The 12,658-nt window shown below is 43.3% G+C and overlaps 1 protein-coding gene across 4 annotated transcripts in view; it reads left to right on the top strand.

Moving 5' to 3' along the window:
- The first annotated feature begins 238 nt into the window (after window positions 1–238).
- Window positions 239–12,658, top strand: part of slc37a1 (solute carrier family 37 member 1) — a 35,611-nt gene continuing 23,191 nt past the window's right edge. For 2 of the 4 annotated variants that reach the window (XM_031869942.1, XM_031869938.1), the window contains exons 1-6: window positions 239–385; window positions 1,178–1,433; window positions 4,861–4,942; window positions 10,499–10,622; window positions 11,226–11,304; window positions 12,250–12,385. In XM_031869942.1, the coding sequence (XP_031725802.1) occupies window positions 1,378–1,433; window positions 4,861–4,942; window positions 10,499–10,622; window positions 11,226–11,304; window positions 12,250–12,385 (477 nt within the window). In that variant the 5' untranslated portion in view covers window positions 239–385; window positions 1,178–1,377. Of the gene's footprint in view, window positions 386–418; window positions 790–1,177; window positions 1,434–4,860; window positions 4,943–10,498; window positions 10,623–11,225; window positions 11,305–12,249; window positions 12,386–12,658 lie in introns of those variants that run through there. The other 2 variants (XM_031869941.1, XM_031869939.1) reach the window with 2 other exon arrangements.

Here is a 12,658-nt window from a genome sequence, read left to right as displayed (position 1 = left end):
GTGTGATAGTAGTGTGATAGTAGTATGATAGTAGTGTGATAGTAGTGATAGCAGTATGATAGTAGTGTGATAGTAGTATGATAGTAGTGTGATAGTAGTATGATAGTAGTATACCAGTAGTATGATAATAGTATGATGTTTGACTGTGGCCCACAGTGAGAGGCTCTGGTCAAAGATCAAACAACCATCTGAGGCAGCAGGAGCCGGGAGTGACGTCAGAGCAGCAGAGAGGAGCGTGCGCCGCGAGCAGCCCAGCTGTGTGTGTGTTTGTGTGTGAGTGGCTTTGAGGTGACAGTGGGCTAGCTTTCACACAACAAGGAAGTGGAGGACATGTCGCTCAACTGAAGGCACAAACAAAGACGAAACCGTCGACTTTCCCTTGGAGGTAAGCTCAGCAGCAGGAATGGAGTGTTTGTGGCTCATTGTGATCGGGTAACGTCACGAGACGGACCGAAGGTCGGCGGTTGAACGTTAGATCTAGCCGCGATGTGACCCGCTAGCTGCCGTATTGTTTCACGCATGAGGGGAAAGGTATTGTAGCTTCCTCTGCTGATCGCCCGCGTCTCTGTCGATACATTGTTGAAGACTGGAGGTTCTGGAGGTGTTTGTTTTACTTGTTTCATGTTCGCCATTTGTTATACACGAGGATTATGAGAGAACACAGCCTTCGTCCCTACACTAGCGGCGGTCGCTGTTCCCGTCTGACGGTCCGGGTGCTCCTCTCAGCCGCAGCAAACATCGTGTGGTGTGCCGGCGGACTGGAGACCAGGCGTGATTTGCTGCGTTCATGTAAGAGCAACGGGGGCATAGACGAGGCCGTGTGACTCACATGCAATGCAGTTATTTATCCAACCGCCTTGTCAAATTTGGCAAGGGAAGGTCTATGAAAACTGCACTTCCAACAGGAACTGCTGTTCCTGCGGTGTGTTTGTATAGGTGTGTATGTTAGATAGTCCTGATGAGCAGGCGGCACCTTGCATGGTAGCCCTGCCATCAGTGTGTGAATGGGTGTGCATGAGTGAATGATGACATGTAGTGTCAAAGAGCTTTGAGTGGATGGAACACTAGAAAAGAGAAATACAAGTACAGTCCATGTAACATTACATTTACCGGTTCCTTTTCTTCTTCCCTCTCTCACCCCTCTCCCTCCTCTCTCCCTCTCTTGTCATCTTCTCAGACTCCTGATTTGTGCTGTCCTTCCAGCTCCAGTGCTCACGGTTTCAACCGTGTATCCTCATGTTGATCGGCAAGCAGCTTCCTCTGAGATGGAGATGAGCCACGGCGGTGCCACCGTGTTTGTGTGTACCCCATTAGCCTCCTCAGCCTGAGGCCACACCAGCTGCCCGTCACTGTCATTCTCAATATCCGTGCCCAAACATGGCCACCGTTCCTCCTGGGATCCGCCTGCTGGTGTCCTTCGACAGGGACCAGTGGTGAGTCTGAACCTGGTTGTGTGTGTTTAAGCGGGTGTAGTCTCTTTAAAGTCTTTACGTAGTTAGTCTTTCCTCTGAGTTTGTGTTTCTGTCAATTTGCCATCAATGTGCAGCTAATGTGAAAGTGTGAATTGTTTGCCAGCTGTTTTAGTCGTTGGCAATCAGTTTATTTGAATGTGGATGTGCAGATGTGCTTATTTCATTTTGACTTGTTGAATTTCTCCCCATTCAAGACTATTTCAACAAGATGCCACAGTTAATCAAGATATTATTTATTCAGATATTTCTGTGCAATATGGACATTTCAGTGTATCAGTCAGCACGTACAGACCTTTCTGTCCATGTGGGCCGAGCAGTAATGTCACATCATGCATTCCCATGACGTTTGTCACTGAGGATGGTGCACAGCAGAGTCCTGAGAACAGGAACTACTACATTCTACTGAGGGCTTTCAAAACATTAGTTGGCATCGTAGTGTTGGGCGGACGTGGGGTTGGTCACGCTTTGACGTCAACTGCAAGAAGTCATGCGAGTTGTTGCATTGCAGGAAGTTACATACGGCGTATAAGAATCATCAGATTCATCTAAATGAAAGGATGCGGCTGTTATTGTATATCTTTCTTATTGTATTGTTAACATGTCTCATGAAAACTGCAAAACCACCAATGTGTTAGCCCGTCTCTCTTCTTGACTTTCCTAAACGGTCTTTGGTTGTCAGTAAATCTTTAGAAACAGCTCACACATGTCGAGGAGGCTGCGCCCTGTAGCTTTTAACAAACGTTACTCGAACAGGATGAAACAGATTCATTTGTTGTACTAGCGAGTAGAGTCTTCACACAGTGTTTCCCAAAGGATCGTGTACATTTTAAAGTTACTTGCGCTTGTATTAGCAGAGGTGAAATGTAACTAATTACATTTAGGCTATTTAAGTTGTATTTAAGTACAACTTTGAGGTACTTGTACTTAATTTGAGTACTTCCATTTCATGTCTCTTTATCCTTCTAGTCCACTACATCTCAGAGGAATATATTGTCCTTTTAACTTCACTACATCTATTTGACAATATTAGTTACTCGTTCGGCTGCTTTGCCGATTCAAACTCTTAATACAAAATATAAATCAAGGAAGAAACTCTGAAGCATTGAGTTTTATATAACCTGGTTATTAAGTAGTTAGAATGAGCTCCAGCTTAAAGAGCCACTTCCACCCTCGAGCTGAACTGCAGCTGTTCACCAGCCGTCCGTTATGGAGTCACTGTGAGCCGATGGCGAAGTGAAATAGTCTGATAGAGTCTACGTACTTCATGGGAAACATGAGCTCTTTGGTTTACTGGGGTAATGGCTGCATACCAAACAAAGACAACAACCTGATGAGTCCAATACTGATTCAAACCTTGATTACCATGGCACCGGTGGAAGTTTTGAAGCATAATAAAATCAGCCGGGCTATATGAGGATAAGGATAAATATTGTGAGGTAGATATATATTTGGTGCAGCTTCAGCACGCAGTGTGGTGTCTGTGACAGCTGGGTTGGAGCAGCGCCTTACCAGCTGTGTTGCTGTTGTTGTTGTCAGCAACACACTGACACACACTGGAACGTGCTCACAGAGTCCCGTCGAGCTGACTCAACTGGTTTATCTCCAGTCAGCTCACGCACGCACGCACGCACGCACGCACGCACACACACACACATACACACGACGTCAGGTTGATCAGACTTCCAGTGGCGCTACAACAAGACGTGTAGTGGTGAGCTCCTCAGAGTCGTTTTTTCAAAATGCCTCCTATTAATATAGATCTGCACTTAGATAAGATCAGGTTGAGTATGAGAGGAGTGAAATCCCAAATGAGGTGTACGTCTGAGAAGAAAATAAAGAAATCACAAGAAAAGATTATATTACAAGATCATATTATATCGCTCCCTTCTGTGCTAAGTTACCAAGTGCTTTCAATATGTTTGGAAAATTACATGATGACCTATTTTTATTTATTTATTTATTTTTTTCCTCACTTGCATGTTTATTTCAGCTCCGCTGGTTGCATGTCGATATGTCCCTGAGCAAGACACTTAACCCAAAAACTGCTCCCGTAGCTGAGTCTATGGTGTGTTAGTTTGATAGGCAGGTGTCACTTAGCCCCTCCCATCAGGGTGTGAATGGGTGAATGATGACATGTAGTGTTAAAGCGCTTTGAGTTGTCGAAAAGACTAGAAAGCAGGAGACGCTGTTTCTTGGCTCAAGAGCCAAAGTTCAGACTAGATAGAAAACACACGTGCACAGATTCAAGTCACAACAGAAGACACATTAAGACAACCCAACAGTGTGCACAACAATGTTTGTGTCAAAAGTTGATCACAAAAAAAACGTTTTGATCAACACACAAATATTTCTTGTTTTAAATAAATATAATGGAAATCCACAAATATATGTTTTCACCAGGGAATCATCAGTAGCCAATCAGATGTCGCCTCAATTTCCACCCTCTAAAATGAGCGCGTCCTCACGAGGGTAGACTTTACCCAAGACAAGTCTGCAAAGATCCCAAAAGTATCCAAACAAAGAGATGCAGCTCACAGAAGTGAAGGTTACATCCACGATGTTGAAGGAATACGCCGGCACACGGCGTGTTAACGTTACTAACTGACATTAGCTAAGTTAAGTAGTCAAGTAGCTAACTTACTTACTTCAGCTTGTCTTGAGGAATCCATGCGTTGGCTTGCAGTGTCCATGTTACACTTTACTGTTTCTGTCAGAGAAGAAATGACCGATCTGTTAGTTTGATATATTCGTAATATGACAGCTGGCTGACTCTAGCTAGAGTTTGCTTATGTTAACGTTAGCTATGTGTTTGTTTGCCACGTGATATCTGTGAGTCTGAAACAAGTGCTACAGTGCTGATACCCCCGACTTTAACTGCTACCAGAACAAACAGGTTATACACAGTAAGCCAGGCTACTTTGTTTGGAAACCAAGAGATGTGTGAAAGCACTGCACATGTAGATCTAGAACTCATTTTCATTCTTATTTGGAGCCAAAAAACACATTGAATATTTCTTATGTTCCCTTTCATTGCCAATAGAGCGAGATTAAGTGATGTCCCTTTTCATTTTCTAATACTGTGAAGAAATACCGTCGCTGCAGAAACAAACACCAAATCCCATGATATAGAGGTCCTATCACCCACACCTGCTACTGGTCATGTTACACAAATATCCCTAAATACCATCTTCTTCTCTGACTGCTGTGTTTTTAGCCTGTATTGTTGGCAATGAAGGAGACTACAAGCGTGAGCTGTGTCCTGTCCCCCCCTCACCTCACACTGACACAGGACATGCTGGTTCCCCTCAGAGGGTCAGAGGGGGGGGTTTGGATCTGTTCTCTGGTCCTTCGGCGCTCACTGCTGCCCTCTTGTGTTTCCTCTCTGCAGGTACAGAGCTCTCACTTTCCTCCTCACCTTCCTGCTCTACACCAGCTTCCACCTCTCCAGGAAGCCCATTAGCATCGTCAAGGTAACAAATGCTCATTGTTATTGTACACTCAATACTTCACATGCCTGGCATCAGAGGCCCCTCTAGGGACAGGAGCTAAACATGCTGTGATACATTGCATTGGAAAATTGTTGTGCAATTCTCATTTCGTATATATTCGACTATGTATTTGTCCCTATTGGATAAACATGACATGCATCTGCATCCACACAAACAGCAACACACCCTGAGCCAGTTTCCCTGACGGTGATGCATCCCCAGTGTAAAACTGAACACTATTAAGATGAGACTGCCATTGATGATGATCTTATGATGAGGCTCGACTTAAGCTTAGAACGGGGAATTAGCCTTCTGTGTTTAACCACCGCTGTCCATTAAAGGGATGGCATTGTGAAGTATGCGGAACTGTGCCAACACATACCAGAGCATCCTTGTGCAACATCAGTTATCCTACCAGCTTCAGCAATGACTCAGTAGTAACCTGCGCCTCAAGCAGAGAGCTGAGGAGAATATCCATTCTACAGATGGACCTGTGCGCGTCAGCGTTGTGTGTTTAACGGCTCTATCTCTATGACAGTGCTATGACCAGTGCAAGCACAGCAACTGTGGAGCATTAAGGGGATAGTTAGTTGTTTTTAAAGTGTGGTTGTATGAGGAATTCATCCATCAGCGTGTTACCCGTCAGTATTACCCTTATTATCGCTTTGTAGTTCCCAGTCAGGCTGTCTGGCGGCAAGGTGAGAATATTCTAAACACAGCGTACTCCTCAGCTAATACTGACTTTTGTTAGGTGTCTATAATACGTTCTGCTGACGCCCCGTCCACAGCAGTACATGGCTTTGCTCCCGTGGTGGTACTCCGGTCTGCTTTGGCTCAGAGGTAGAATGAGTCGTCTCTGGTCACATGGCGTGTGAGAGGGGGCAGTTAGCCTCAGCACCAGCTGACATAGAGGACTCTTTTCTGGGCTCAGCTTCTGGGTTTGGAGGGCATTGGAGTGGAGGATTTAAGGTGGTTAAGACATGCGAGTGCTCTCTTTTGAATGTTAACTATCAGTGGGTCTAATTATGCTCTACATGGTGTTTCTGTGTACGTGTAAAATGTAACTTTTCTACTATGTCCAGCTGTTGTAGTCCTTGCTCAGCAGGAGACAGTCACAGCAGGTCGTCAGCATAAAACAGACTCTTCACCTCTCTATCTGGAGGGAGAGGCCTCAGTGAAGAAGTCTGTGAGAGAGCCTTTCATGCCAAACAGAGTCGAGAGCGTTCTAGAAATCAGTGAAACAAGTGAATATCTAACCATTGTTTAGTGTTTGTTAGTTCAAATGTGAAGAGTATGTCTGTGGTGGGTTGTTCTGGCACAAAATATCGATTCCAAGTATCAATATTTATTATACAAACTATTAATATTGCAATTAGGGATGTTGGGAGTAACTGCGGTTGTTTAAGTCACAGTTTCATCACCATACGTGTAGAAAGAGCTACTGTATCGATGGTGTCCTGACTCCTGCATTGAGACATGTTGATGGAGTGTGCGGTGAAATCTCCTCTCGAGTCAGTCACGTAACACGTGTGTGTGTGTGTGTGCGTGTGCGTGTGTGCGTCGTTGTTTTGTGTGTTTGAGAGTCTTGCTCACCTGAAGCTTTGCAGTAAACATTTCAGAGGAAACTAACATTGCAACATTGTATCTGGTATAAAGTGACTTGAATCAGCAGTGAGAGCATTGTGGATACTAATGAGCAGAGTCATGTGACCTCAGATTAGTTACAGATGAAGTGTGTGTTTGAATCGTCAATAGCAGAGCTGTAACAGTGACAGCAGCAGCAGCTGTTGTAACGGAGAAGAGCTGGAGGAAGGTTCCACTGAGTTACACTGTTGAGCCTTCAAGCTCCATTCAGGAGAAATGAGCATCTGACCTAAGTAAATGATGATATTATCATTATGTCACAGCAACATAAATACATATTAGAGAGTAATGAGCTGTTTAACTTATAATACATCATTAAAATACCTAATGTTAAGATTTCTTTTATCAATGAAAATACTTTCTTTTTCCCCCAATCATTTCAATTGTGTATTTCATGCAAATCACCACTATAGATGCCAAACAAAATAAAAGGAAACGGTTAATAATATATATTTTAGTTCATTATTATTACTATTAGAAATCGACTGAAGTGAGATGAACCAAGTGAAAACGTTACCTTATTAGATAAAACAGATGTTGACAAACGGCATCATTTGCAGTAATAAATTGCAATATATCGCAATGTTTGATATTACAACACTCAGCATATCGCAATAATATCACGACTTAAATACCGTGATAATATCGTATCGGGACTTAAGTATGGGGATGTGACATAACGGGTAGGGCTGGGTTCTTTGATTCCTGATGTTTTTCATTTGCTATGTCACTCTCACTTTCTCTCGCTCTCTCACTCTCTCTCACTCGCTCTCACTTTCTCTCGCTCTCTCACTCTCTCTCACTCACTCTCACTCTTGCTCTCTCACTCTCTCTCACTCTGTCTCTCTCTCAATCGCTCACTCTCACTCATTCACTCACTCATTCACTCACTCTCTCTCACTCTCACTCTCTTTCTCAATTGCTCACTCTCACTCATTCACTCACTCATTCATTCACTCACTCTCACTCTTTCTCAATTGCTCACTCTCACTCATTCACTCATTCACTCACTCTCTCTCACTCTCACTCACTCACTCTCACTCTCTCTCACTCACTCTCTCTTTCTCTGTTTACATAGTTAGATGTTAATTAGTGACTTACAGTTTTTCTCGATTGCTAAGACACATTTCTTGAAACGGTCACCCATTTTCTCAAAACTGTAAACACGAAACCTCATCTTCAAGCGCTATTTACAAAACCTCTGAATCCTCTTGCAAAATGAAACTTTCGCCTCAAAACAGTTTTACCTGTGCTCAAAATCAAACACTGCTCTCAAATCATAAACAAAGTGATCAAAATAATATACACTGTCAAGCGGTCAGTAAACAATACACCAATAAATAGAAAACACATTGTTCAAAACATATAGTTCTCAGGGAGAAGTAGAATTTTAATCTCAAAACAAATTTCATATGAACGAAAACATGTTCTATTACAGTAGCTCAAAATTGATCAGAAATTACGACTGTGCTTTGCTCTTTGCAATTAATTTTGTTTTTCCTCCTCCTTGTACCCCTATTTTTACAGTACTGTACCCTGCATCTCACAAACGTGTCCTTTGTCTCTGATACTGTAATTCTTGTTCTTTGTTGATATGAACCTGCAACCAGTCAAAATCTATTGAGCAGTCAGTACTGTTACTGTGACAAATAGAAAGCACGATGTTCAAGGCCATACAATTTGTTTATTGTACATTATACAGCCTACAATGCACTGTAGGCCTACTACAGTATACAATACTACAGTAAAAGGGACAAAAATCAAAGGAGTCAACATATCATCAATGTGCTTCTTCTTGTCTTTGGGCTGGGTCAGGCCAGAGCACTTCGTCGACATCACAAGCAATATTTTCTCTCCTGAGGCAACGGGGGAAGAAGCCTCTTGTGTGCCGTATCCAGCCCTGCCATGATTCCTCACCTATATCACCACAGGCTAATTCCATGGCTTGCAGCAGATTTACTCTGGTGTAGGGTTGTCTATCATACACTTTCCATCTCCATGAGGAGAAAAACTCCTCAATCGCATTCAGGAAAGGCGAGTATGGAGGGAGGTACAAGGTCATAAACTGACCATTGATGTTAAACCATTCCCTTACCTGAGCAGCTCGGTGGAAACTGACATTGTCCAGCACTATCACATTGGTGGGAATGGGATTCTCATTTAGCTCTTGACCCTGCTGCTCAAATAAAATATCTCTTAGATTAGCCAGAAATCTTAGAAGATGCTGGGTGTTATATGGCCCGAGTGTAACATGGTGATGTAGAACACCATGGTTGCTGATAGCAGCACAGATTGTGACATTGCCACCTCGTTGACCAGGGACTTCAACAATGGCCCGCTGTCCAATCACGTTTCGGCCTCTCCTTCTCCTCTTTGTTAGATTGAAGCCCGCTTCATCGACAAAGATTAACTCATGGGGTCTGTCCAAGGATTCCAAGTCAAATATTGTCTGTGTAGGAATACAATATAATGTATGTAGAATTTAGTAAGTTGTACAGAGACAGTGCTATATTGTAGAGTTCGATTAGGCCTACTGTATGCACTTCTGATTCACATACATTGTATGTACTGAAGAGTAATGTCATTCACATAGTATGTGGCAGTACTGTAGACAATCTGGATTACAGTAAATGTGTCTGAATGTACACTTACTTGCACATACTGAGCTCGCAGTTCTTTCACCCTTGGTGAGTTGCGCTCAAAAGGTACTCTGTATACTTGTTTCATTCATATCCTGTTACGATGGAGGACACGGTCAATTGTGGAAATGCTCACACTGTCGATTCCCTGGAAGTGTGTGTTGTCTTGTATCACTCGTTCCTGGATTTCTCTGAGTCGTATTAAATTATCTTGAAGGACCATGCCCACTGTAACGGTCTCTTGCTCCTGAGTGAATATAGCTCTCCTTCCACCTGCATGTGGCAGCCTTGCAGTTCTACAAAAAGTAGATGTGCAGTTACAAAAAATATTCATGCAGTACAATACATACAGTGATGAACTTTACAAATGTCTATTGAAACAGCTGCATATAGTGTAGTACAGTAAATTTGCAATTACAAAAATATAGTAGCATACTGTACCTGTTCTCTTCTCTGAATGTTCTTACTATGGTGGACACAGAAAATCGGCTCAAATTGGGGTGCACTCTAAGTCCTGCTTCCCTCATTGCCAGTCCGTGGACTATAACATGGTCTATGACTGTTGCTCGAATTTCATCAGATATTTCCACTCTTTGTCTTCCTCTTCCTATTCGTCCTCCTCTTCCTCTTTCTTGCCCTTCTCCTCTTCCTCCTCGTCGCCCACCTCGCATACGCACTTGTCCTCGTCCTCTCACATTGTTTCTTCTATCCATTCTCAGACTTTCTCCTTCCCACCTTCAACCACCTGTTTGCTCTCTAAACTGGCTTATATTGGTTGTGTCACATCATTTGATACAAGTGAAATCAATTTTGAGTGATTGTGTTTAATCAATGACATGTGTTCTCTATTTGTATTTGATTGTTGCCACTTGTGTTTACCAGTATGGATGACATGTGCATTAGAGTGCAGAATGTGTTTTGAGACTGAGAATGTGTTTAGAGTTTGGCTGAAAAGTCTAAGTGAGATCTGCAAATTGTGTTTTACCATGTGAAACAGTTTAAGGTATTGACAACAGACTGCACAATTAGCTAAATGAGTTCAGGCAACTGAGAACTTTGTTCAGCCAATGGGTTTTAGTGTTTTAGCAATTGAGAAAAACTGTAATATATCAATATATTCTCACACATCCCATCCGTTTGATATCACGTATGAAGTCACATTAGTCTGGACAGAGAACCTGGGGTGGGGTGGAATGTGTCCACTGTGGTGTTTCCTCTCTGTCTGATTGCTGCTCTCCTTGTTGTGTGTTGACAGAGTGAGCTCCATAGGAACTGCTCATCAGCCAATGAGCTCTCCACCATGGTGTCCTCCAGCTGCAGCCAGCAGCCCTCGCTGCCATCTCTCCACTCAGGCACAGACTGTAGCTGGAAGCCTTTCGGTTCGTATCTGCTGGACTCCTCACATTTTACCATTTTGGGGGTTTCAGAGAATGACAGAGAGTTTTGGTGTCCTCTTAGTCAGTGGTCAGTGCCATATGAAATGTTGTTAATCGGTATCTATATCAACATTAAGGTTACCATTGAGTTCAATTATTATTGTGCAACAAAATTTAAATTTAATTCAATTTAGAATCTGAGAGCAGGCTGGGTCTATCAAACCATGGTAAATAACAGGCCACTCAAGTGCTGATGACTGTAAAAGAGGACATTTGGCATGCGGATGAGACTTTAACATTCCCAGAACACTTTAGTACACTTATTGCTAGTGTGCCATTGGTCTACCTACCGCGTGCCACCAGGTTGCCTACCCCTATCCAAGTATTAGTCTGTTGTCCCTTTAGCACCCACACGTTGGCTAGATATGTGGAAATAGAATTGATGACATAATAATACAAATAGAATGCACAGAGCATGTAGCAGTATGTTCTCCTCAGCTTTGCTCATGGAAGAACGTGGAAGCATCAAGACCAACAAACACAGCTGAGGATAAAGTAAATCTGATCTACTGTCCCTAACTATGCAACTCTTCTCTCTATTCTCAGATAAAAGGAACTACAAGCAGCTGCTGGGAGCCATGGACTACTCCTTCCTCTGTGCCTATGCGGTGGGGATGTACCTCAGGTAAGACCGTTGTATTCAGAGGTGAAGAATACATTTACCAAACTTTCTGAATGTAAGAAAAGGATATTGATACAATAAACTACAAAGCCATTATGTCAGAGGCCGTGGTGGTGAAAATCAGTGACTCTTCCTGCTGGCTTAAGCAAGCCCAGCTGATAACACATCCAGATCCACAGGTTAGTACCAGGTGTATCCCACATTAAAGCCTAATCAACCGTTTGTCTTTATTTTAGTTATGAACAGAACGTTTTGACGAATGAAGACAAGATCTTAAAGGTGTTAAAAGCCCTGAAAGACTCACAGCACCCACATCCCCCCCCCCCCCTCTCCCTCCAGGCTAGATGGACCAGTTTGTCTTAATAAACTTCTTCTGCATCTTAGACTGTGGCTGACACAGAGGAGCTGGAACAGAACAAACTACTGAACCGTCTTTCTTGTTTTCTGTCTCTGTGTGTTCTGGAGAGCTGCACGTATTCATCACATCTGCACTTCTTCTTCTTGAATCAATGTATTGTGGAGATCTAGATCCTGTATTAATGATGTATGTGGATTTATTTTAGGTGTTCTTATGATAACATTCAGTCTTGTCATGTAACCAACAAGAAAGCGCTCAGAAAGCACAAACCTCCACCAAGAGTGCACAATCTTAATACGTTTTAAGTTGATTTTTCAAAAGTATTCAATTACACAGTGTTCCTTAATCCTGTGGAGCTAGTGCCAGTTTGTTTCACTCCAGATACTTTGTACAGCTGCTGGACCTGGACCATCACTGTGAACTAATCACTGTTCCTGTGCTTTCAATGCAGTGTTTGAGATCTCCTGCTACCTCACAGACAAACAGACACAACTCAAAGATGTTGTCCTCTGTGAGGGAGACACTCAGCACCCTTATTGATGAGAACAAGTTGTTGGTTAATGTAATGTCACCACTGTGTGCCCATGCAGCGGCATCATCGGAGAGCGCGTGCCCATTCGACTGTACCTAACCGTGGGCATGCTGACCAGCGGCCTGTTCACCTGCCTCTTTGGACTGGGTTACGTCTACAACATTCACAATCTGGGCTTCTACATATTTGTCCAGGTGAGACACAATATTTCAGTAGTAAATCCTGAAAAACACTTCTGTCTCTGAGGACCACAGGGATGGAGCTTGTTGTCCATCGTCGCTGTGTTACAGTAGATGGCGGTCGGCACGCCCCGAGTTTGGGGGAGTTTGTGACACCGTTCTGTGGCCACGGATGTCATGCATAGCGTTGTACTGCTACCCTACCCGCTCCTCAGTGGGCGAGGATCGGCATAGCGTTGTACTGCTACCCTACCCGCTCCTCAGTGGGCGAAGGTCGGCATAGCGTTG

Source organism: Anarrhichthys ocellatus, unplaced genomic scaffold (assembly GCF_004355925.1).
Source record: "Anarrhichthys ocellatus isolate YVR2014 unplaced genomic scaffold, GSC_Weel_1.0 scaffold50, whole genome shotgun sequence".
NCBI classification, from domain to species: Eukaryota; Metazoa; Chordata; class Actinopteri; order Perciformes; family Anarhichadidae; genus Anarrhichthys; species Anarrhichthys ocellatus.
The sequence above is the reverse complement of the archived record's forward strand: the minus strand, read 5'-3'. Positions and strand labels throughout refer to the sequence as shown.